This window comes from Aplidium turbinatum, chromosome 8 (genome assembly GCF_918807975.1).
Source record: "Aplidium turbinatum chromosome 8, kaAplTurb1.1, whole genome shotgun sequence".
NCBI lineage: Eukaryota > Metazoa > Chordata > Ascidiacea > Aplousobranchia > Polyclinidae > Aplidium > Aplidium turbinatum.
This window is the reverse complement of record NC_137479.1, coordinates 16,553,607-16,574,382: the sequence shown is the minus strand read 5'-3', so window position 1 is coordinate 16,574,382 and position 20,776 is coordinate 16,553,607. Positions and strand designations below refer to the sequence as shown.

At 37.7% G+C, this 20,776-nt stretch overlaps 1 protein-coding gene across 1 annotated transcript in view; it reads left to right on the top strand.

Moving 5' to 3' along the window:
* The first annotated feature begins 3,001 nt into the window (after nucleotides 1-3,001).
* LOC145776100 (delphilin-like) overlaps nucleotides 3,002-20,776 on the top strand; it is a 57,413-nt gene continuing 39,638 nt past the window's right edge. Inside the window, exons 1-7 of the mRNA XM_082587506.1 lie at nucleotides 3,002-3,139; nucleotides 16,970-17,088; nucleotides 17,589-17,718; nucleotides 17,964-18,173; nucleotides 18,887-19,044; nucleotides 19,944-20,031; nucleotides 20,305-20,414. Of these exons, the coding sequence (XP_082443632.1) occupies nucleotides 3,002-3,139; nucleotides 16,970-17,088; nucleotides 17,589-17,718; nucleotides 17,964-18,173; nucleotides 18,887-19,044; nucleotides 19,944-20,031; nucleotides 20,305-20,414 (953 nt within the window). The remainder of the gene's footprint in view (nucleotides 3,140-16,969; nucleotides 17,089-17,588; nucleotides 17,719-17,963; nucleotides 18,174-18,886; nucleotides 19,045-19,943; nucleotides 20,032-20,304; nucleotides 20,415-20,776) is intronic.

Genomic DNA, 20,776 nt, shown 5'->3' with positions numbered 1-20,776 from the left:
TATCAAAAAGGTAATCAATGGTATTATCCAAAATTAAAGCTGTCCGAAACAAAACCACTTCGAAATTATTTTTAAATACTGGTAAGAATTATCCTTTGGCAGATTCTTCGAAATTGTTATATGGCTTCAATAGATTTGTAAAAGCTGCTAATTTACCAGTGTTATTGAACTATTTCACATGAAAAGTTATGGCAGCGTTTAAAGACCACAAATAGCGTTAAGCTTAACCTGTCGTTGGAGTTATTACACCAAGCATTGCTCTTAAAACAAGCTTGTCTTGCATCAGTAAAATATAACGACCGCAAATTTTTCAGTGAATTATTCATGCTTTTTATTTCTGACCATCAGAGCAAAAGAAACTACATCATTTTCCATAACATACCAGGTATCTGAAAAAAGGTACAAGCGACAAGGGAGTGTTTGACATAGCTCGACAACTTAAAAACAATGACAAACTTGTATCTGATGATGATGATCTGGACATACATTTTCAGAAATTATATGAATACACAGATGTTCGATACCAGATTGGCCTATTTTTTATTTAGAAATCCCTGACTAATGAATCCATTCAGGGCATCCGAAAATAGGGAGTTCTTGAAAAAAAATAAAAAAAATTATAACTAAACCTAAAGTTTGCTATCTCGTTCTGGATACACGACCAAACCAACCAAACACATTCTAATCCTTTCAGTGTGTTTGTTTTTGCCCTTTCTCGACAATGCAATAGCGGATCCGAAAATAAATTGAGGAACAACTACACTTTTAATACTGTGAAGCAAAATTTATAAGGTAATTGGACAATGCAAAACTTAACATCCGAAGTAGTGAAGTCGAATAAGGGGGTTTGCCCCCCTAAAAACTTTTTGGCAAATATAATCTTGTTTTCTTCACTGTTTTGGCATTTTTGGCGCAATAATGTTTTTTTACCAAGATGCACAGTTGCACACTTTGTGTGTAATCATAGGTCGTTTTGTATGTAACCAAATTCATGGAATTAAAATTGGATTTGTGTAGAAGGTTTGGTTTGAATTTACTGTAACTCACTTTAATATTTCAAAAAAAATTCATTCACGACCGCTGAAGGACTTTAATTAGGGTTTCCCAACCTGGGGGCCATGGCCATCCTAGTGGGCCATGAGCCTTTTTTAAGGAGGCCATGAAAAAATTTAAAGAATAAAAATCTTTTAATTTATCATCTCTAAGTCCACTCCAACACTGTACAGGTATAACAAAAGAAATACATTAAAATTCAATAAAAATACATTTTGCCCAAATCTTTATGAAATGGTCTTTACCGGTTACTGTATAAACAAGTTTTTTAATTAAAATGACATTTCATAATTTTTCAAAAAGTTGAAAAAATAGGGGGGCCATTGATTTTTCAAAATTTTCAAAGGGGCCATGGTGTAAAAAAAGGCTGAGAACCCCTGATTTTAATGATGTATTTCTTGAATTAATGAGGCTATTTAAGTGAGTAGTATTTATTTTGGAATATTGCGTTGTTTTGTTAGCTGTATTGCTTTTTTTTGCTTTTAAATTCCGATATGGCAAGGTTTATAGTTTCCTCCATTCTACGTATCTCCGAAAACAACAATTTTTTTAGGAATAGAACGTTTCTATGTTTTTGTCAATGTCAGCGGCCATATCAAGGGTGTTTTTTTTATTATTTGGTCTTTTAGCAGTGACGATCGTGATAACTAGAAAGTTGTTTTAGAATCTGACATCAACATTACCTTCACAAATGTCTACCAACTAATAATTAAATAGCAGTAGCCTAACTTGCTTACCGGCAAGTTTGTTGTTGCCATAACATTGTGCAAAAGCAAGAATGACCTTACAATTACAAGGGAACAAAGAACGCATTCTATTGTTTGAAAGTCACAGCAGGCGTTGTTCGTTGCAGTGAATAAATAGTTGAACACGTGGTTAACAACCGGATTCGTTTTAAACGGAAAACATACGTAGTTTCAATGACAGCCACAGGTAATTGCTTGCTGATCAAAATTAACATCTTTGTTACTACAGCCATTTCACTGAATTGATAGAGCATTATTTCACGTTAGAATAACACAACCATGATAAAATGCAGCCTGTGGCATTCCTTCATGCATATTTTATACAACAGATGGCGTAGCTTTGTGTTTGGGCAAACCCGCTTTACTGTGTGGTCCCAAAAAGAAGTGTTTGACTTTCAAAATGCAAATTGATTACCGTTTTAACACATTATTTCCTTTTTGCAGAAAATAGTAGGTAGGCAGTTGTTCAAAATGTAGTTTTACGTTGACTAGACCAACAAAAACATCTTGTCGCTTTGTGATTGTTTGGAAGTCAATAAGAATAGATCAGACAAAAATGATTTGTGCTTTATTTTGAAAAAAAATTATCTTTAGCATTGACTACATGAGGATGACATGTTGTGAGTATGTTATGAAGAAACTTGAATATTTCATTATTATCACTTATGTGCATAAGATTTTTATTGTTTTGAACATCCTTGCAATGTAGCCTGTATGTGTAATCTCATCCAAGCAAAAGTGTTGCTTTATCAACAGAGCTTGTATGTGAAGCAATTGAAGTGTGTTGCCTGTAAGGTTACAGCGTGTAAAAAAAATCTTTTAAGAAAGAAGCTCGCCCAATGAAAAAAAATCTTCCCAAAAAACTCCCCACAATTTTTTCAAAAACAAAATGGAATTAAACAAAGTCTTGACAAGACACGACATGAAACTAATCAGGGCCAACAGAAGCACTGTCAAGATTCGGCAATCAAGGATACAAGTATCTATTCTAGATTCTAGAAAGTCGGTCTCCGAGCTGGCTGGACAGTTTCTCACACAATTCGTAATTCCTAATAATTTTAAACCGCGTCAGAAGGTATGTGATTGTAAAAGGTTTTCAAAACCCCTTCTCAAAATGTTGCTTGTATTCATTTGCAGGAACCTTGTTACAAACTTCATGTAATTTTTAATTTTTTTATTATTATTAATTATAATTATGAAGCATGCCTACTAAGCAGTTGTGCTGGCCAGAAGAGTTTGGATTTAGCTTGTACGGTGATGGTCCGTCTTTCATTGTCGCTGTCAAGTTAAGGAGCGTTGCTGAAGAGTCAGGTTTAAAGCCTGGCGATCAAATATTACAGGTATCCAATAAAACAATAATTTAAGTCAGGATATCTAATGTTTACATCGTAAAATTACAACTTCTTTCAACCATGACAAAGGTTCTTCCAAATGATCCCTGTTTTTTCCCCTACCCCCCCAGTGTATTGTTTTCAAAACTAATGTGCTGAAAATCAACAAAGGTGATTAAACAACAAACCACTGATCACAAGCAAAGGTAACTTTGACAGGTCAGAAAAATCACACAAAAAGTCAGTAATCCACATGAAATAACGTATCCTATTTTGCAGTATTTGCGAGTTAATACTTACTGCCCTCATATACTTTTTTTATAGTTTAGTTTTCATGCACGTAAAGATTTGCTTATTGGGAATTCCAATTTTGTAGCGAGGCTTATTGTGTTTAGTCAATTTGAATTCTTTTTACTATCCATGGCCTACAAAAATTTCCTTGTCTCTATGAAACCATAACCGTTTCTGATTTAACCCAAGGATTGATGAAATGGGACACAACTCTCCCATCATGTTTTGTCTGTATAAGCCTTGTTACGCTATGGTTTAAATGTCTGTTACTGTACCGCAAGTAGCTATGGGATTTTTTTTTGCACTCCATCTTTGCTACTGAACTAAGTGCCCCCTTTATTTTTTTTTTATTTTTTTTTTTTAGGAATCTGTTAGTGCTCCTTACAGATTCCTAACTATAGAGAAAAAGTACTAAGAGATGCTGAGGTGATTTAACGCAAAAAAATTATCTTGAAATTGTGGTTTCTATTCAATAATATTCTTAGCAATGGGACTAATATAAATTGCTTCAAATGTTCTTGAGCCTTGCTAAAGAAAGAGACAAAACTAACAGTCTCCTGAGTACTGGGCTCAAATTATCGGCCCTGAGTGTACATACAGTTTTCTCGATAAGCCTAATCTATACATGCTGGCCTTTCAATAAAATGTAGTTTGTTGTGTTAAGTTTTGTTTTCTTATAGTTTGGCCATGCTCTGTACGCAGTGTTCGTCGCTGTGATTTTTTTACCGAAGCTTACGCTCAGTAGTTAAAGGATTTAGATTAAGTGGACGGGAAAGGAAGGAAGCCAATCGTCGTGTCCACCTTCAGGTTTGCCTTTAAGTGTCTTGTTAAGGACACAGCAGCATGCTCTTAAGCTGTGTCAAACCGCGCCCTTTCGATCGTCGGGTCAGGGCTCTCACCACTTGACTATGCAGTCGATATTTGATGCTGTGATGATGAGATCAAAACAAATTGAATTGAACAAAGTGATACTTAACCACAGTAGCCTACATCTACAGAGATAGCGTTCTGCCATGACACGCCTCCAACAACATTACTATCTGACTCAGATCTAGAATAAAGGCTTTTTCGGCTAAGAGTATTTTGTACCGTATGATCATCTGCAAATCACCACTTGCTTGAAGTGAGGAATATATCAATCCCAGCTTCACTTTGGCGTAATTTATCTCAGTTTGCATAGTAGTACGCAGTGCTGTATTCGATGGTATACGGCGGTATACGCAGTATACTCTCTGCTTTTTCGAGCAACTATAGTAGGCCTATGCCCTCTGGTTTTCCAAAAATAAATAATTTATTGCTTCTCGACCAATTTTGATGTTGATAATTCATCTTATGGCAGAATAAACAGGGCCGGATTTAGCTGATGGGGGGCCCGGGGCACTTTTAGATCGGGGGGGCCCCGTGCAAAAAAATTTTTCGCGCCTACGGCGCGAAAAACCATCTCTACGTTTACAGTAGCATCAGTCCAGTACTGCACAGCATTTTGCAGAAACTTTAAAGGCCAAAAGGAAAAAAATCACACAAAATCACATTTTTTTCCACATAGGGGGGCCCTTCAAAAGTCGGGGGGCCCGGGGCAACTGCCCCCTCTGCCCCTCCTTAAATCCGGGCCTGAGAATAAAGATTAGTATTTTGCAAGCTGTGTATTATTTATCATTTTGGCAAATCTGACAGGATACCTGTGCTTTTTTTACGAATACAGCACTGGTAGTACGTTATAGTAGACTTAAAAGTTAAACTTTTTGGTTGATGTTTCATGTTTTCTGACAAAAGAGGTTCTGCTTCCAAGCCTATACTGAAAGAGTCCAAATAAATTACCCTATAATGACCTATTTTAGACCTAAACTTTGTTTTTTGCTGTCGACGCCGAGGCTGTAAAAAATGCTTACTGCTGGTTTTCAAAAATGGTTAGCCTATTGCTTGTTTGCAATAAATTTGAGTTTTTTATGAGGTGTTTCTAATATTAATGTCAAAAAATATTTGATTAGATAAAGTTATCTTTTAATTTTGAATCAATCAATTGCATTTTTACTGTGTTTGCTGTTGTTAAACCTTAACTCTTAATTAAAAATTACCAGTTTCGAAATCATGTTGGTCTGGCATAGCTCGTTTTAGTCAAATGCGACATATCATTTAAAATCGTTCTCCGTCAACCCACTGTCAGGAATCTATATTTCTCGGAACTTGTCGTTCAAATCTCTTGTTGATGGGTGTGCTGTTGCTGGTTACGCTTCCGCTTTTATTGAATTAGGAGTCTGGTCAGAGCACAACCGGTAATTTTGCTTTTCCTTTTTTAATGATACGTTTTACATAAGATTAAATTTAACGCTTTATAACAAGAAACTTAAAGTTAATTTCAAGACATTTATGATGAAATATTTTTATTTGTGGTGTTTATTTTGTTATTTTTGTGTATTAAGCATTGTAAACCCACAGCAGTAGCATAAACTTTCAATTTCAACAACGTTTAACAGCCTACTTCGCTTCTGGTAATCAAATTTAGCTTTACCGCAAAAGCATAAATTAGGCTATTTAGATTTTTAAATTTGACAACGCAAAAAAGAATTGCCCTTGTACGTAGTTTGTTCCATGTGAGGCACATCTACTGGTCTGTATAATACAGTAAACTATTTTAACTTGTGGGAAACAAAAAACAATTTTTCTTGAAAATGATTTTGATGGTTCTGTCAGTGACGGATGAACAAAAACATTTTGGTTAGCATATAAGCGTCAGGAACAAAATTTGTAGCATAAAATGAACAAAGTAAAATTTGATGCCAGAAAATGAAGTTAAGTAGAGGTATTGGAAGCATGGTTTTTGGAAAATTTTGGTAAATTTAATCTTGTTTTTGGTTGCTTTTTGTGTATTTTAAGCCCAAATGTTTTTTTTTTATCAAAACGCATCCTTTGCTTTAAACAAATTCATCAAACTTAAATTGGATTTCTTTAATAATTTAAGATACAAGTTTTGGTTTAAACGTAAAGTTTCAAATAAACTTTCTTTCACGACAACAGCAGGATTTCAATGATTTATTTGCTGAGCCTTTAAAAGTTTCAAGAATCCTTCTGAGGTGCCTCAGCTTCCTTTATAGTAGCCTATAGGCTACAAAACACATTTCACCTCATACCACTATTAACAATGAAATAGGTCACTATAATTTTTAACTAGATAAATGAGCAATGTGTTCACATCAAAATATTGAAAGATTAATTTTTACCACGGAAGTCCACTGCTGTAACAATGCGTGTTCAAACACTACTCGGCGGTGAAGGTTCAATGCACCAGTTAGTTGATAAAATTGGACTTAACGAACGAAGCAAGCGAGAAAGTTTTGCAAAAGCGGTGTGCAATCATTTGCTCTTTTGATTTCGGGAGTCACGTGATAAACTGCTTCCTTTGGATCAATTTGTGTGTGAATTATTGCTCACTTTGAACGTTGCAGCATAACTACAACTATGATATTTTCCCAAGACTTCAGAGTTACATGACGATGCTTTTTTAAACTATACTTTTAGCTAAGACGTTTACAGCTATGCTGTCTAATAGCTTTCGCTTTAGTTTCAATTTAATTTTTAAAAAGGTTAATCGACTATGTAAGGCGTGTGCGTTTTGTTTGCTTTGATTTGCATGAACCTGTCTGTTGAACATTGTAGTCATAGCCAGTTTTGAGTAATCAGTAGTTTGGTCAACAACATTAACCGAAATATGTTTAAGAACAAATGTCAGAGTCATTTAGAAACTCCTTGATTTTATCGCTGATGCCGTTTTGCAGTCATGGCAAACTTGAAGTGCAACTAATGACATCCTTAATGAAATAATAAAGCTCAATAGCCTACATGGATTGAGGAACCAACGCTATCCTGAATTTTTTTTCTCATAAAAGTGGCGTAATGATGTACAGTATTGCGGAGTTTCATGATTTTAATGAACTTTCAATTGTTAGACACGTGATAATTGCTGCTTATTGATAGCCTAAGTTTCATTTTGGCCACTTTCTTATAGTGGCTACTTTCATCCATTTTACAGTAGGCCTATACCTAGACACAAGATCATAAAATGGGCAAAACTTTCAATTTTAAAGAAAGATCAAACGATTGAAATTTCAATAAAATTGCATTTAAAATAAAAAATATATATGCCTTAGACTTAGACAAACAACTGACTTCTCCAAACTACAGTATGTAATCTTGCTTTTTTTTATAAAAAATACACCTAGCACAAATAAATTCAGCAGTAACTTAAAATCTCAGATTAATAATCGGAACTACAAACTTAACCAACAAACTGACCACTTTATTGTGCTTCATGTGATCTAGTTTGAGTAGTGCACAATTCAGAATGAACATTGAGCGCAGCATTTTCAGCATTTGACAAGTAGGACCGTTTTACGTGGTCAATAATGCAGTTAAATCACAAGAATGTTGCATATTTTCAACTCTTAATTTACCACTCGTGCAGAATTGCACGAGCAGAAACACGGGTGCCTCAACAATTAGGCTACGCTAAATGACAAGGTTTATTAGTTTTAACACATTATTCTCAATGTCAAAACTTTCCTGCAAGGTTTATTGGATATTCAAGTATGTGCAGCTGTTACAGACGGTTGTTCGCCTGGTCAAACGTCATGTAGAAACCGTTCGGGTCTACTGAATATTACGTCATGGAAATTCCTAAAACATGAGCCAAGATTGCACCATCGTCCGTAAGACTCGTGTCAATCCTGTTCAGACCGGTTTAAACCTGTTTGGACATGTTGTTGCGTCGCGCTACTGCTGGCGTGCCTTTGAGTTATCACAAATTTTTCTGATTCATTCTTGAAGTTGTTTGTTGGAAGTCGGTCGCACATTTAACTGGTTTATTTGGTGCTTGCTAGCTGGACAAACTCTCCGTCTTTTATCTAAGTAATCTGTATCGTAGTGACAGTTTTAGAGGTGCAAGGAGTTGCAACCCCATTTCGATAGCCTCGGGCTAATTTTACTGGAATACACTTTGAATAGACGTTTCGAAGGTGTGTTTATTTTTCGGTCATTACGTACAGACAAACGGATCCGGGAACTTTATGTTACAATTTTCCCACGAAGAATTATGGTTTACCGCTGTGACCATAAAAAATAAAAGACGAGTTCTTGTCAGTTGGTAGGTCAAGAAGAAATTAAAGCATAAAAAATAAAAGACGATTCTCTGTCTAGTGTTTGGCACAGAAGCACTTAGAAGCAAAGAAATAATAAAAGAAGATCTTATTGGTTGGTAGTCTAAAGAAGCAAAGAAAATTAAAGACATTTCTTCTCGGTAGGCAACTGAAGAACTTTAAGCTAAAAAGTAAAGACATTTCTTCTCAGTTTGGTACAGAAGAAAAATAACTTTGACATTTATTGGCAAGAAAGAAGATTAAAGGCAATCCATCTGTGCTTGAAGATTCAAGTGGAAGAATCCAAGCAAGTTTTGTGGACGTTTGGACTTCACATACTCGTACAGCTACGGTATCGTGCATTTAAATTCTTTTTTGTATTTTTACGGTCTTTGCAGTTAAGTTTTTTATAACTACTGTAATTTGTGTGTTTGTGTAACTTAATTTTTTAATTGTTAAATTTAGCCCTAACATTTAATATGTCTACACTCGGTGGCGACAGGGACTCGACCGCCGTCGACTCGACTGAGTTTAAGCCTGATGATGTTCTTTGCGGTCGGGCAGGCCATTCTGGGGAGGGACCCATTAACGATGAGGCTAAGTCAGTTCGAGAGGCCCGGCATCTTAGACGGGATATTTTGACTCAAATTGGGAAACTTTCTGTGGCCCTAGGTTCTTTGAGTGATAAGCAGGAACTGTTAATTTTTAGATCTAACTTATCTACTTTAGAAGAGGAATTACGGCATTTCCATGCTCTTTTGAGTAAAATTGTTAACTCTGCAATCTTGGCAGAACTTCGTGATAGGGTAGATCCCGAATTTAAGGTGGCCGGTCGATTGGTCGAAAGACATTTGGTCGACAGTCAATTGGTCGACAGACATTTGGTCGACAGGACGTTTGGTCGACAGACAATTGGTCGACAGACATTTGGTCGACAGGACATTTGGTCGACAAGACATTTGGTCGACAAGACATTTGGTCGACAGACATTTGGTCGACAAGACATTTGGTCGACAGACATTTGGTCGACAAGACATTTGGTCGACAGGACATTTGGGTTAGAGTTAGGGTTAGGGTTAAGGTTAAGGTTAGGGTTAGGGTTAGGTTAGAGTTAGTTAACCCTAAAATTAATCGTTCTGTCGACCAAATGTCCTGTCGACCAAATGTCTGTCGACCAAATGTCCTGTCGACCAAATGTCTGTCGACCAAACGTCCTGTCGACCAAATGTCCTGTCGACCAAATGTCTTGTCGACCAAATGTCTGTCGACCAAACGTCCTGTCGACCAAATGTCTGTCGACCAAATGACTGTCGACCAAATGTCTTTCGACCAATTGACCGTGTACCGAATTTAACTCGTTAAAAAATAACTTCGAACAAAAAGAAAGTGAGTTGTCAGATAGGTTGGATGCTGACATACATCCTGAGGATAGCGCCTCAAATGTAAGCACTAGGATGTCTGAGAGCTCGTCACGGATAGTTGCACAAATTAACCTACAGTTAAGACGAGAGGAGCTCCAGATCCAAGCTGAGGCCGAAGCAAGAGCTGCTGAGGCCATCGCAAGAGCTGAAGCCATACGAGCTGAGGCTGCCGCACGAGCAGAGGCTGCCGCAAGAGCTGAGGCCATACGAGCTGAGGCCATACGAGCTGAGGCCATACGAGCTGAGGCTGCCGCGAGAGCTGAGGCCGACGCGAGAGCTGCTGAGGCCGAAGCGAGAGCTGCTGAGGCCGCCGCGAGAGCCGAAGCTAGAGCTGCTGAGTTCGCACTCAAAGACGCTCAGTTGAGGGCCGAACAACGTAAAGAGGTAGTTTTAGCTGAATATCGTTCTGAGTTGGGCTCCCGGCGTAGCTCTAGGAAGGGCTCTTCTAGGCATTCCAGAAGTGAACATCAATCACAGTTTAATTTACCTAACCTTTTCCACACGCCTGTTCAATCCGTAAGTGGACCTGTACAATCCACATGTTTTCCAGCTGTTTCAGGAGGTCTCGGGGCCGCGGCTAAGGATCTTCCGAAGGCTGTAGAGCCAAGGTCTGCAAATTACAACCGAACTCCTCCCCCAGAGCGTACAGGTCACGGGGCCGCCATTAGCAGTAATGCTTTGCCCCCTTCACAGTTTTCAGCGCCGCTAGTTTTTGATCGCCCAGCTACACGTAATTTGGGTGGTTGTGAGAGGCGTATCGTGTCTCCTGATTTTAACGTATGTGAGGATCGTGATCGGGCTGTGCATGTGACTGAGCCCACTCAGCCCATTAAGGGATATAGCTTGTCTTCTCCCGCTAAATCGAGTTCTCAACAGCAGGATTGCTTTTTTGAATACCAAAATAGTAGGACGTTCTTCGATAAGGCGGCCTTGATTGGTTACGATGGTAATAATATGCCATTTGTCTTCTTTAAAAATCGTGTTATGGCCTTGATGGCAGCTTCGCCCTTTAAGGGAACTCGTTTGACTTTGTTGCAAGCAGCTTGTGTTAGAACAGCTGCACAAACGATTGCTAATTTGGTTTCTGACACTCCTGGCTTGTCAGAGGAAGACAGGATAGAAATGTCGTTAGCTCGCTTGTCCCAACGTTTTGGGGTTCGTGGAGGTCTTTTCGCAGAACCAGAAATTAGAAAGTATCGCTATGGTAGCAAATTGACTTCTATCTCTTCCAGTGATTTGAAAGAGTTTAAAGATGAATTGTCGCAGTGTTTGCTTTACGCGAAAGCTTATGGTCAGCGTGATAAATTAGAAGGACGTTTTGTTTTGGATTTGGCTAAGCGACTCCCGTTTGACGCTAAGCAGCGTTATCTTGACTTTTTAGGTGATCAGTATGGTAGCACTGAGGAACCTACCTTTCAGAGTTTGTTTGATTTTGTAGTACGGGAGGAAACGCGCAAGTCGACTGATTTTAGCATTATGCTAATGGGCGATTCTGGTGAGTCGCAGCATTTTAAAAAGTTTGGCAAAGGAAAATTGCCTTCATGTCCGGTTAGGCAGACGTCGGTAAAGCCCCATGATAATGTGATTTCAGGGAGTTCGCAGTACTCGACTGCTGTTGGCGCACCGCGCGGCGGTGTGGCCAGACATAGTGACATACCGGCGTGTTTTTGTTGTTCGTCACGTGGTCAAGTTGAATATCATTTTTTGTCTAATTGTAAAGAATTTTTGCGCTTGACACCTAAAGATCGGAGAGATGTTATTGTGAAAGCTGGCAAATGCTTGAATTGTTTGCGCCAGCATATGGTTAGAGACTGTAATCATGCAAATAACTGTCGTAAGTGTGGACCTACCAACGATAGGAAACACTATTTTCTTCTGCATGATTTTTATGTGACGTCACGTGATTCTCTGGATTCGGTCGGTAAAGATGATGCTGGTGCCAGAGTTCCTGTGCGTAATGTTAAGATTGGAAATGTTAAAGCAGCCTTTAACCGCGTTACTGCTGCTCGTGTTTTGAATCCAATGACTGGCAAATCGAAGTTGGTGTATTGTCAGCATGATCCTGGTTCGCAGTTGACCTTTGTTTCGAGTGACTTGGTGTGCGAACTTGGTCTTAAACCGTATGATAAAGCGTCGTTTAAAATAGATACTCTGGCTGGTCAGAAACCTACTTGTGCTGACCTTGTTAAACTCAACATCCAGTCGTTAGAGACTGATGAACTGTTTTGTGATATAACCTCGGTGGTTAACCCAGCTTGGGCTGACGATGTTAAAACTTTACCTCATAAACAAGATTTAAGTGGTTTCCGTCATTTTCATGACGTGAATATGTTTCATTTGAATGATTGTAGTACTGTAGATGTACTGATTGGCAATGACAACGCTTATTTGATGTGGGCAAAAGAAGAACGTGTTGGTGAAAATCGCAGTGAACCGCATGCTTTACTCACTCCTCTCGGTTGGTTGGCTTGTGGTGGTAAGTCACCCTTAGTTGAAAGCGTTGCTAAAGTGTGCAGAGTGCAGACGTCTTCAGAGTCGGATGTCATCTCTGGCTTTCAGCGTAAAATTGAGTCTCGCGATATGGAAATAGCAGACCTGAATAAAGTCATTCAGGATTTGACTTTGCAAAAGGAAACCTGTGAATTGTCTCGCAATGATATTTTGGCTAGAGAACTTGTCGAACCGAATATTGAGTTGAAAGATGGTCGATTTGAGATACCTGTTCCGTTGAAGGAAGATATTGATCTACCTAACAATTTTGTGTTGGCGTCAGATAGAGCTGCTGCTTTAAGAAAGAAGGCTTTAAAACAACCTGAACTTCGTGATTTCCTTACTGACACCATGAAAGATCTTAAATCTAATGGCTATATTGAGCGTGCTGGTGAAGCAGGAAATGTCAAGGGATTTGAATGGTATTTACCATACTTTGTGACGTCACAATTAAAAAAGCGCATTGTTTACGATGGAAAGTCTGAATTTCGAGGAACTTGTGTTAATGATGTAATGTCTTCTTGTCCTGAATTGTCTGACTTGTTAAACCCTCTGGCAGATGTCTTGGCTAGATTTCGGCTTGAAAGATTTGGTTTCATGGCTGATGTGACCAAATACTTCTTTCACATTTTGGACTCTTCAATTCGTAAGCCCAATTTTATTGAACTGCTTACGTACACAGGCAGTGCCGTTCGGATCGTGAACGAACGCCCTTTGGTACCTTTGAGTGACGACCCTAGGGATTTTACTGTCATCACCCCTGCCTCACTTTTGACCCCATACTTAGACCCATACTGTGCTGTTGGGCAACCACATGATCGTGACCAATTAAGAAGGGATTATCGGTTCAATTTGTCACTTTCTCAGCAGTTTTGGAGTAAATGGATCGATTTTTACTTGCCAGGTCTTCAGGGCCGGAAAAAATGGCTAAAAATGGCCGAGAATTTGGAGCCTGGTCAACTTGTAGTGGTAGGTTCTCTCCAAGACATTGGTAAACGTGGGAAGTATCAACTTGGGAGGGTGCATGAGGTAGTTCCACAAATTAGGAAAGGGAAGCCTGTGGTTCGTAGAGCCAAAGTTGCCGTCTGCAACTATGATGAGAGTACGGGGAAAGTAAAAGTAGACTACGTGTTGAGGGATATTTCGTGCCTCGCCCCCGTAAAGAACACTTAAGTGTTAGGGTTTGAGCCTGGTTTTGTCTGCGGTGGCCGACCCTTGTCTGAGCCCAGAACAGTCGGTTATTATCGCAATCATTGGTTATAGCATCATTTTTGCGTGTACCTAATACCTATGGTACCAATTTCATGTATCGTCGTGTTTATTCTTATTGCTGTTCATTCTTTGCATGCCCTTTGTATTTGCGTATTAACTTAAACGTGAGTGATTCAAACAATTTGTGTATCATGTGTTTTTATTCATTGGCTCACAATTGTCGTCAATTCTTTTTTAGTTATGCCATGTCAGACTGTCATAACTAGGGGCCGCTATGTTACAGACGGTTGTTCGCCTGGTCAAACGTCATGTAGAAACCGTTCGGGTCTACTGAATATTACGTCATGGAAATTCCTAAAACATGAGCCAAGATTGCACCATCGTCCGTAAGACTCGTGTCAATCCTGTTCAGACCGGTTTAAACCTGTTTGGACATGTTGTTGCGTCGCGCTACTGCTGGCGTGCCTTTGAGTTATCACAAATTTTTCTGATTCATTCTTGAAGTTGTTTGTTGGAAGTCGGTCGCACATTTAACTGGTTTATTTAGTGCTTGCTAGCTGGACAAACTCTCCGTCTTTTATCCAAGTAATCTGTATCGTAGTGACAGTTTTAGAGGTGCAAGGAGTTGCAACCCCATTTCGATAGCCTCGGGCTAATTTTACTGGAATACACTTTGAATAGACGTTTCGAAGGTGTGTTTATTTTTCGGTCATTACGTACAGACAAACGGATCCGGGAACTTTATGTTACAATTTTCCCACGAAGAATTATGGTTTACCGCTGTGACCAGCAGCATAAATGTAACTCTCTAAGTCTAAACACATTATTGGCAATATCAAAACGTTTCTTCAAAAGTACGCAATAAAAAATAATTGAAAAATAAGTTGGTTGAGCCAAAAGATTGCCGGAGGTTACTGTATTTGTGAATGTCTTTAGTGTGACACTCGGATGGCAGTTTGTGAATGATCTTGAAAAGGTGTTACCATTTTATTTATCTAACTAATAGCTTAATCAACAAACAAATTGTTCTGTGAACAAAAAAATGGTCGTTGATCAAACAAAGTAACATCAAGTAGGCTACCCATACGGCAAATCAGTCGCTTTTTACATGAAATCAACTTCTGTGGACGTTGCTTCAATGTAAAAAATAACTGGTTTGCTATCTGAGTGATAGAGTTAACTCTTCTGATTTTTAGCAGCCGTCTGAGGCTTAAGGAATGGCTGGTAACACTGCTACATTCACCTAAGGCAGAAATTTTAGATTAATCAACAGAGTAACTTAATATGTGTAAGTAATTTAAAAACTCCACAGGTCTACGAGACTTCAGAAATTAAATCGTAGGTCTGCAGAATCAAACTGGGAATTGATCATCATCAGTCGTTATCTCCGCCTGCGGCAGATTGCGCATCAACATGGCTTATTTGCTTCCAAGAGTGGCGATTTTGAGCCAACTCGCCCAGTGTCGTCAAGTGGAGTCCGGTCCATGATTGAATGTTGTCTTGCCATCGTTTTGGTTGTCTGCCACGTTTTCTTTTTCCTTCTACTTTGCCTTCTGTGCAAACTTTGCTGATTCCGAATTGTGATCTGTTAGTGTGGCCAAACAGTTTTAAAACTTTTGATTTTATTATTGCTGCAATTGGGTGTAATTTTGTCATAGTTAGAAGATCTTCTATTTTTGTGTGATCAAGTAACCTTTTGTTGGTCATGCTTCTCATGATGTGATTTTGGAAGGTAGTGAGTTTTTTCATTGTTGATGATGTCCAATTTACGCATTCTAGACCGTACAGCACGACTGGTAAAACGTAGGTGTTGAAAATTTTTGCTTTCAGTTTGACTGGGAGTCTATTGGATGTTAGAATCTTTTTGTTCTTTTTAAATGCTGCCCAGCCTAAGCCAATTCGGTGTTGCACTGCAGTCTTTCCATCGTTGGTTGCGGATAGTCGGTGGCCAAGATATATGAATTCTGGTACTTGTTCTATTTGTTTTCCATAGAGAGTGAGATTGAGTGTGTTGTTAGTTTTGTCGGTTGTCATACATTTGGTTTTGGACACATTTATTTGGAGGCCGAATTTAGCAGCATTTTTTGACAGAGCATCTAGGTATTCCTGCATTTTCAGTTTAGAATTATTCAAAATGGCCATATCGTCTGCGTAGCTTAAGTTGGATATTACATGACCGCCGATGGTGAATCCAGTTGTACACTTATTTTCTGTTTATGAGATTATTGCAGCCGCTACGATGCAAAACAGGATAGCAGACAAGACATCTCCTTGCTTAACACCTTTTATAATATCAATTCGTCTGGTTGTTCCGATGTCTGTTTTGATTAGTGCTCTAGAGTCGTCGTACGTTGCTTTCAAGAGGTTGATGTATTTTTTGTTGATGGAAGTTTTATCCAGAAGTTGTCAAAGGTAGGGTAATTTAACACTGTCAAACGCTTTTTTGAAGTCAATGAAGGTGATATGAACGGGATTGTTGAATTCAATAGACCTTTCTATGATTTGTTCCAGCGCTAAGATTTGCTCGATTGTTCCTCTTCCTGGTTGGTAGGCTGCTTGTGTAGGGGGGAGGGATGCATATAGGTCATTTTTTACGCGTGCCGCAATGATAGTGATAAAGAGTTTGTATACATGACTGAGTAGACTTATTGGACGGTAGTTGCTGCAGTCGAGTCTATTGCCTTTCTTGTAGATTACAATTATTAGAGCTTCTTTAAAATTAAAAAAATGTCCAAAAACTAATTATTGTAATTAATTTAGTAGTACAACGTGGCCATTATTGCAGACACAAAGAAAAGTACGGTTGATTAACTTCAACTATCAAATAACAGGTTTTTGGAAGAGATAATTTTAATCAGGTTGGACGCTTTGTATTATTATACTCAGCCCATACTAAAAAAATTGCACTATGTTCGGCTCCGCTATACTTCGAAATCATATTTTAGCCAACTAGGATCACATTTTTCAATGTTTGCTTTTTCTAATTATTTTCAATTTATAAGAACTTATAAAAAAATTAAAAAAACTTGTTATGTTGATGGGCTTGTTGTTAAAAAAAAAACAAAAAAAAATTGTTATGTTGATGGGCTTGTTGTTAGTTTTACCGCTTTTGTTTTTGAAAGATATAATAAGACCACGAGTTATTTCTTATTCAAGAAGCCTTCAAATGTCAATCTTTATCTGTGTTAGGCATTAAGATTTTATTTACCAAACCACGTCCAAATTGTAACTGAAATATATTTGTTCACACACTTATTCTTATAAATCATAAGCATGTAGAATATAATGTTTTACAGGTGAATGACGATGATGTAGAAAAATGGTCAGCAAAGAAAATCAAAGAGTTTGTGTCGAAAACACCGCTTCCTCCTCCAAGTCTGGGAGTCGTTTCTCGATTGAAAACGATTGCTTTGCCGTAAGTCCATGAAATTGTCGTTCTCTGAAAAGGTTGTTGTCAGTATATATTTTAATTTTGGGTAGCTATTGACAATTAGTTTTAAATTTGAAAAGATTTTATTGCAAGTTTAGGTCTACAATAAATTATAGCATTAATTATACTTTAACCTTACAACGTAGCGTAGACGTGTATAGTCGTACAACCTACTGTATGCATAGGTTACAGTTTCCACATACACGTAGTTTACTGTCTTAATCATATTTTGAATGATGATAAACATTTTATGTGAATTCGTCATAGCACATAACTAGGAAACTGTGTTCCGAAAGCTAGTGCATATCGCTATTACCATTGAGAAATCGCAGCATCACGCTAAAACTGGTCTTTTATATCTACATTGTGAAGTAAGCAACGATCATGCTGCTAAAAGCAAAACTCAATTGCATTTTATGTGAGTTACTCAGTCAAGTCAAATATTTGAGACTTTGTTCAAGCATTGTTTTACATATGGTTGCCAGGTATCTCTCTTCAAGACACCGACATTTTGGCTTAACGTTGATTGGTTCAATACCTGTAATTGTAAGTCACGTGGAAGCCGGAAGCCCCGCCTACTATGCTAATATCAAACCAAATGACATTGTTATTAAGGTAAGTTTTTTTTTCATTGGTGCAGAAACATTTTTGAGTTGGGCCGAATGTATTTGTGAAGACATTTTTTCCTAATATGTATATTCTCACCGTATGGTTTAATTTTGAAGTTTTTGCAAACTGATAAGCTTTTTGCTGGTATATTTTGGAGCAGTGTGTCAAAGTGGAACAAAAATATGACTTGCACAGTGCACACCCTTTCAAGCTACTTTGATTTGTAATCCAAACGAGTATTTGGTGTCCAGGTATCTGATCAGTTTGTTTCATCGTCAACGCAAGCACGCCAACTACTGGATGAATGCAAAAATGCTGGAAAGGCTCTTGTCAGCGTTATATCAGTACCAGCCGTTCATCAAACAAAATCTACCATAAACAAAGTACAGCTGAAAAACAAAAAAGAAAGTAATGTCGTTGAATCTTCAGGACAACTAAAAGCCAAAGAGTTCTTAGAACAAGTAAGTGGTGGTTGATACCTTGTTCAACCATCCAATAAGTCATCTTTTTACTTTTTTTCATACCCCTGCTGTGTTGGGTATTTTCGCTTTGATGGACAAAAAAATGAATAAACATCACTAATAATCTCCATAAAAACCTCAAAGTATTTAATTAGATTTTTGCTTTTTTGGTTAAGTAGTGATAGATTTTATTCTAAGTATTAATTAAGTTTTGCAAAGATAATTAAGTTATAAAGCAACCTAATTGCATTTTGTTCCAATTTCCCCTTCACTGTTGCAAAAAATAAAAAATAAAGACAACATTAATATTTCCGTTAGAGTTGTTGAAAGAAATATAATTTTAATTGTGTGCTTTCACGTAAAAAAAAATGTTCCAAATTTAGTTTCTTTCATGAAAAAATTCGCTTTGTTTTGCTTCTAAATGCAGCAATCAATGTCATATTCAAAATGTGTGACCTTGTGATAGGTTTTTAGAAGACTTAGTAAGCCAACTGTCAGATTCTTAAAGCTAGCATGTCGCAATTAATCTCTTTGCTATAATCAAAATACAAATTAATCCGTAGGAAAGATAACAATGTTTGAAGATGGACGCGACGTTCAACTTGCCAACTTGCCAACTTGCTTGCCTTGCTTGCCTTCATCTATACACCACCACACTAAGTCTACATTTCAGTAAAGATTTCAAAACAATTCAACTTTTTACTGCATTCAAGGTGAAAAAGTCCTTTGGAGAACATCCGAGTGAAGTACAGAAAATAGTGTCTTCTATTCAAAACTATTCTTCGAGAAAAAACATTGAAAAGTTAGCTAGCGACATGTCTGCTAGTTTCATTCATGCTGACTGTGGGGCATCTCTCATCGAGGCGCTCAGGTTTGTCTCATTGTAAATTTATATATGATTCAGTAATCTTACTTAGTAATGCCTTTATTCGTCTTATTCAATAGCGTATGTAATCTTATTCAAGAATGTTGAAAGAAATTGTGACGAGTAGGCTTCACATCGGGATACTTGTTACAACCACGTCAGTCCGATCAGTCCTGTTATGGAAAGTCATATGGTAATTAACTGCAGAATTGCTGTTGCAAGTGTAGTATTTTAGTCTATTAGCTGCAGTCACACCAGAAACTCGCTGCCAGATGGGTCACCGCAGAAAGGTAAACTTTAGTCAAACATACCTCTTTCAGCGGCATAGACGGATTAAGTTACTTATTCCAAATTAACGATTGCGAAGGAAATAAAAGAAAAACCATGCCGGTGTCTTGGTTCGCTTTGCTATTGGACAACGCTGGTGGCTTTTTAAATTCACTTGTGGTTTCGAGTGCGTGTCATCGAGCTCACGATGATAACGTTCAAGCACTGGCAACTTTGTAAGACACTCAAGTCAATAAAAAAACCTTCATCGACGAAGACGGGGTATGGCTATAACTGCAGGTTAAAAATGAAAAGTTATGCATTTTTGAAATATTAAACCAAAATATAAATTCAAAAATGATATATACAGGCCATTTTTGCAAGAACTTTCCCTAACATTATCTTTTAGATTCTGTTACGTTGTATGATTAACTTGTCTTTGCAGAAGTGGGTTCATTCCATTACACACACCAGTAAGAAATAGAAGAAATTAAGGGAAAAACGCTGTGATAAATTTATCGTAGAAGCAAATCGGGCAAAAAAGTTACAATAATGTCGACACTTTTAACGCTAATTTTTGGTTGTATTTATTTTACTCATCAAAACAATTTAACAATTTCATAGCTTTTTTTATGCAGATACTTTATTCCCTTCCACCACAAGGATTTGTACGATTTATACATCGAGAAATATTGGGCAGGAAACACAGCGAAAGTCCAAATAAAGGTAAATATCGTAAAGCAACAATGGCGGCATACAGATGCTGTTCTGGTGTTTTTGGTTTTACCATTGCGATGCCAATAAACTGTTAGTCATTTTGCTACTCATATAACCCAGGTAATATGGGTTATGTTTGTTACATGAGTTATATAACCCAAGGTCATATAACTCATGTAACAAACGCAGCGTTTTTTAACATGATTTCAACATCTACTGGTGTTGAAGGGATGCAAAGTAGGAAGTTTTGCTGACTTGGAATTAAATATCCTTTATGTGCAGGATTTGCAAGCAAAAATGACGATACACTGTTCTATGGCACCACCAAGCGGAAAATGTAACGTTGCAGTGCAACACGATAGTGGAAGGAATTCCTATTATGAGTGTGTGAGGTAATTGCTGTGTTTGTTGATAGTATTCATTTGTTCAATTGCAAAACGATAAAATCTTTGAAAATAATAAAATATAAAAGACGACATGAAGCTTTTTCTCAATTGACCGAACAAAAGTTCAAAAACTATTGACATGACAGACGGACAGTACGAAAACTACAACAAAGAAATACATGAAGTCTCCCAGAAAAAAAGCATTTTAAGAAATACAATTGAAGACGCTAGAGAGCAATCTTGTTAAGCAATAACTTTGCGAAAGCAATCTTTGTTTATTATGTTATTGTAACAACTTTGCAAAGTTACTGGTGCATTGTTCACATCTTTTGGACATCATGCAGAGCTTTTATTAATAATTCAGTGTA